The sequence below is a fragment of the Cucurbita moschata genome, unplaced genomic scaffold (assembly GCF_002738365.1).
Source record: "Cucurbita moschata cultivar Rifu unplaced genomic scaffold, Cmos_1.0 Cmo_Scf00019, whole genome shotgun sequence".
Classification (NCBI taxonomy): Eukaryota; Viridiplantae; Streptophyta; class Magnoliopsida; order Cucurbitales; family Cucurbitaceae; genus Cucurbita; species Cucurbita moschata.
In genome coordinates, this window is record NW_019268535.1 from 2,586,610 (window position 1) to 2,592,609 (window position 6,000).

A 6,000-nucleotide genomic window follows, 5' to 3' on the forward strand; every position below is an offset into this window, starting at 1 on the left:
ATGTACATTACTTCTTTTGTTAGTGTTTTCTCCTGAACTCTCCGCTTACATTACACCGAACAGTCGATCATATGTATCCTTGTCTACTTTGCTCCATTTGTTTCAAAGATTGAGATGTTGGTGACCTCAAGCACGTGATAGTGATGAAAAAGTTTGTCTAGGTTAAGCACGAAAGAACTATGATTTGCTACATCAATATTTTCGTTCAACATCGTAATTCATATGTATTTTGAAGGTAGTTTTGAAACGTTTTTGAAAAGTTATAGTAGTGTTGTTATGGTTGAAATAAGAAGGTAGATGAGGGCAATCATCACAATTTTAATGTTACATGTACATTTACGGAGGTCACAACGTCAAAAGTAATCGTTACAAGCTTGATTGACTTCACAAGTAAGATTGATTATGTCAAGCAAAAACACTTGTTTGAGATTCGAATCACTTCACAGTCGACTTCACAAGCAAGATTGATTATGTGTCACTTCATAGTCTTGCTTAAATGATTCTAAACATGATTCTAAACATGCAATGTCAAGCTTGATTCTAAACATGCAATCTAAACTCAATTTGAACACATTTTTAAATCTCATCTACAAATATAACATATATGATTTCTATAACCTCAAGACGAATCCCTGACCTGCCCGGACCTGACAAGATACATTTTTTTAAGAGTTTGTAACCTACTAACATAATTAGCCACAATTGTAAACCTAACTCAAAGTAAATAAAAAGTATAATAATTAATGAAACCCCTCAAATGTAGTTTTTAATTATCCATATATGTGTGTAACTGATAAGAATAAAGAAAGCTCCCTCTCAAATAATTCTTCTTAGTATAGTATACATTAATATTGTAGGGTTGAGATGTCTTGTTTCATATGACAGCTTGTGAGAAATAACCATTGTTTTGGTTTATATTACAGCGTGATATGAATCCAGAGACATCAATCATACAATGAAGATCTTGAGAAAATACGGTTGAAATTATCAAAAGATGTTTCAATTCATGCCACATTGAAAAAAAATGAAGTTTGATTGTTACAAATTTTGGGTGGGTTACACTTTAGAGTAATTTAGAGTTATTGTATTTTAAGACATTTTATTTACTTTATGTTACATTTACATAATGGCTAATTATGTTCATTAAGTATGAATGTTACAACTTTTGGAATGCCTTTACTTTAATAGTTTCATGGCTATATAAAGGCATGTATGTTGTATTTGTAAGGAGACTTGGAAAATAGAGTAAAAGAACATTTGTGCTCTTCTTTAGCCAATGGCTAAGTTTCTTTGCAATTCTATGTAGTTTAGGTTGCATGTAGAATCATTCAAGCTCGACATGATCAATCTTGCTTGTGGAGTGATTCGAATCTCAATCAAGTGTTCTTGCGTTGAGATATTTGATCAACAAGAATCATTCAAGCTAGACATGATCGATCTTGCTTGTGGAGTGATTCGAATCTCAAACAATGTTCTTGCCTTGAGATATTCGATCAACAAGGTAATCCGAATCTTATTCCCCTTGTATTCATTCCTTATCATATCACAGCGTATGAGAAATAATCATTTAAACCAGAAACGAGGAGGGAGCAGGATACATTTCTCTAAGCTAAACAACTCGTCCCTTTCTACTAATGTAGAGAATCCTCTCCTCACTCTCTCTCATCTCTCGTTTAAATTTTCCGCTGATCCAGAGCAAGTCCTCATGGAGCCCAACCTCGCAGATTAAATGAACATACTTATCCGTACTCGAACAAATTGAACAAGGTCAACCTAACAAAATTGACCGACCAATAATTGAATGTAATTGAAAGTTTACTACCAATATGTTAAATTGGAGCACTTAAATCAAATCCACGTTGAACTGGGCCGGCCCATCTAAGCCCGCTCAAATACAAAGGTTCAAGTCCAAATCCATAATATAGTATAAATTAAATGATATTTTAAATAATAATAATTATATGAAATTTATAACATAATATACATATTTAATTGATAAAGCTTAATCAAATTGTTATATTATATGTGAAATCAATTTCTACCATCAAATATATATTAGAAGATATTATAAACGTAAAATAAATTTTGTTTTTTAGATCGAATGTCTTTAAAAAAAAGTTTAATTATTATTAACGAAAACATCTCGTATCATAAATATTTTTGAAATGTTGTACTAACGTATATTTTTTAAAATTCTTTTTCAAAAAATTTAAAAGTGTTTTTGAAATTTTAAAAAATGTAATGGTCTTTCCAAGTAACACGTGAGTATTTAAGAGCAGTCAATTGTTGAGTCCGAAAATGTAATCACATGTGATTACGGTGAGACTTGTCTTTTCATAAAACTCTGTTTTTACTTTTGAGTCTAGGTAGGGTTGGATGTGTAGTATTTCTTTACACACAGCCCATGCACGTGCACATAGACCCATGAGGCATGCTCATATACGTACCCTATAGGCCTGACTATGGGCTAGTACACCCTCACGCTACCAAAGATTACGGAGGGAAAGGAGCGTGTATAATATCATGATATACGCGTCTATACTAATCATAACGATAAAGTATTTTTATTCACATAACATACAAAATGCATGATACCTCGTAGTTTTAAATCATAGTACATACTTATGATGCAAGTCATACCTCTATTTATTTTCATGACATAGTGTTGACATATCTTTCATAGTTAACATACATAACATACCAATATTTCATAGTCATAGTATGAACATGCAACATAACGTATAAAGGTTAATGCATCATATAACAGAGTTCATATCATACCATAAATCATTACATATAACATAACACAAATCATACACCATAACATCATAAAGTATGACACATGCAAAGGTCATAGAGTACGTGTCATTCATACAACGTATAGTCATCTAACCAAGCCCATAGACATCCAACAGTAGAACCCATGGTTGACCTAAGTCAAAGCTACTAACAAATTCTGGTTCTAGCCTGATTCTACTCATTAAATTCCAATTTCACCGGGACGATTCTTCCTTCTTCCACTATCTCTTTAATTGTAAAAGGAAGTGTTTCAAGTCAAGACTCCTTATTTATTCTCTTTCCCCTGAACCGATATTCCCTTCCCTGATTGAACTCGGTAACTAGGTGTTTTATTCTTGATCTTCTCCTTTCTTGAACAGTAAACTCGGTAAACTCGTTCACTTTTGACTGATTGAACGAGATAAACTCCTTCACTCCGAAACTTATTTATTCTTTCACAAGGTAAATAGCGGAGTGAACATCACAGTTTACAATAATATTACAAAAATTTGCCCCTCAAATTGCATAATCTAATCCAAAACACTCAAAATAATATAAATTGGCTAAACAATAGTCATACTCAACTTAAACTCTCCTACTACAACGGTCATAACAGCCCTAGCCGAAAATAACAAGAAAGCATCCAAAAGTCCAACTCGAGCTAAATAAGTAACTTGAGAGTCAATATGGTGTTGAAGAGAGCCTCCCTACCTAGATGGAGCCAACACGAGCCAACCATCGGAGGATTGACTCCACCAAAATCGAAAATAGAGTCTAAAGTCAAGATACGATTTTAAGTTCTATTTTAGAGGTGTGTATGCCTTCTTCGACCCCAAATCTCACTACGATTTAAAAACAAGTCAAGTCGGTGGCAAATCGACAAGCCCATATGCAAGAACCCACCGTTTGCTAACAACACAACCAAACAAGTTCTTCCCACAAGAACAAGAAGAACAACAAAAGTAAAGAACAAATCAAAACAAACACCAAAATCTAAACTAAAATCAACATCTTCTCCCATGCCTCTCATCTCGGCGTTTCCCCCATTGATGCAACGAGAGATGAAGCTTCTTACTCGCCACCAAAAACTCCACCGCCTGAACCGGCTCCAAAATCTCCATAACCTCCTTAATCGTCTTCAACCTCAACTCATCCGCCTTCTCCATCATCCTCCTCATCTCCCTCTCATGCTCCTTCAAAGCCCTCTCCGCCGCCTCCCCCACCTCCTCCCCCACCACCCCCTCCATCTCATTCACAATCACCGCAATCGGCTCATCCGCCGGCTCCTCCTGACAGCTCGCCATCTCCCTCCCCTGCCTCTCCTCTGCTCGCACCGTCCTCATATGCAGCCCATTCACACGCACCAACTGACTCGCCGACAAATTCCCCACATGGAGATGATGATTCCCACTCTCCCCTCTAATCCCTTCCAACCACTCGCCCAACCTCGCGTCCACTTCACACCCACTTAACGCATACAACAACCGTATGAAAATCGATGGCCGACACCCTGCAATCCAGAGCAAGGAATTCTCTAACGACGTGCACCATGTGGGTGCGAAGAATGGGAAGGCGTCCTCCTCCGCGAAGCGCCTGCGATTGGTTATGTAATCCTCGAAGTGCGCGAGGCAATTGCGGATGAGGGTTCTGGATTGGTCGTCGTTGTGGGTGTTGTGAATGGATTCGAGGAGGAGGGTTAGGTCTTGGCGCTGGAGTTGCATCCATTCTTGGAAGCAGCAGCGGGAGCGGTGCTGGTGCGTGGCTTCCAGGGCTTCGCCGTCGTCCATGGGGTGTCGCTTTGGGTATTTTATTTTTAATTCCATGGGGTATGCAAATTTATAGGCTCGAACCCATGACTTCAAAAGCTCTGTTCTTGGGTATTTGGGATTTGGACTAATATAGAAGGCGGTGAATTCCTATACAGTTGCTGCTTCAAAAACCATTATTTTTTTTTTTTTATATATATATTTTTTTGTGTAGGATAAAGCTTGGAATTTGACGGCCAAGTTGACGAGGAATCTGCCCGCTGCCCGCTGCCCGCTGCCTTCTTCGGTTTTGGATTAGATAAGATTGGATAGGATCTTATTACGCTCGCGGTTTTAAAACAAGTTTGATATGTATAGATTTTCACACCCATATAAAAATGTTTGATTCTACCCTATATCTGATTTTGATACCATTCGTAACCATTCAAATAGCATATAATAGATATTGTTAGTAGCTTTTGTTCTTTACTTGTCATGTCTATTTCATGGTTTTTTCATTCATGATAAGAATGTTTGGTTCTCCTCTTCAATCAACATGAGATCTCGTATTTTAGATTGAATCATATCATTACTTTAAATTTTTAATTTTAATAAAAATATAAACATTTGATTATTTATTTTTATAGGTTGAATTAAGATTTAAAATCAAATATTTGAAAAGTTATTTCCAAATATTAGAAAAATAAATCAAATTAATAAAAATACCTTCAAATTTTGAAAAATTTCAATAATACCGAGGGTTCGAATTGGTTGGACGTGCCTATCAAAAAAACTACCTATAAAAAAAAAATTGAATATGAATGACTCCCTATTAACTCGGTTTCTAGGCCATAATCATTCTGTAGGAGAGATGGCCGAGTGATTGAAGGTGTAGCATTGGAACTACTATGTAGGCTTTTGTTTACCGAGGGCTCAATTCAACAATGTTACTGACCACAATGTATCAAATCAAATAACAATGAATACTACTATTCCAATGATTTTATATTTCGAATTTTTATGGTACGGAAACGAAAAGACTAGAAATAAAAATCTCCCTACCGATCAATGATACATGAATGATTGAACTTTTAAAGATATATCAAAAATACCCTTTCAACTTAAAAAAAAAAGTTCAAGAATACTCGGGCTCCTTGCTCCCCCTTAAACTTTCGTTTACAAACTTTAAAAACATCTTTGAATTTTTTTAAAAAAAATTCAAAAATATTTTTACCGTTTAGTACCACGTTTCAAAATATACTCATAAACTTTCAAAAGTAACGTTAAAAAGTTTGGATATAATCTATAAGATGTCAATAAATGATCTTCGTCCATATATTGATGGTAAAAATTCTTTTAACCGTATATCTTTTTTTATAGAACTAAAGTGTGATAATGATACTTTTAAAATTTCATAGACATTTTTTAAACATAGAACGACCAGTAAAAAGATCATTTTAAATATTTTAATTTCTCC

The 6,000-nt window shown here is 35.3% G+C and overlaps 1 protein-coding gene across 1 annotated transcript; it reads right to left on the minus strand.

Moving 5' to 3' along the window:
* Window positions 1–3,782: 3,782 nt before the first annotated feature.
* On the minus strand, window positions 3,783–4,565 carry LOC111456709 (protein DOG1-like 1). The gene has a single exon (XM_023098676.1). It carries the CDS (start codon window positions 4,563–4,565, stop codon window positions 3,783–3,785), a length of 783 nt encoding a protein of 260 aa, XP_022954444.1.
* Between the last annotated feature and the right edge of the window lie 1,435 nt (window positions 4,566–6,000).

Coding starts and splice junctions, on each gene's coding strand:
- LOC111456709 (XM_023098676.1), bottom strand. CDS start 4,565: ATGGACGACGGCGAAGCCCTGGAAGCCACGCACCAGCACCGCTCCCGC.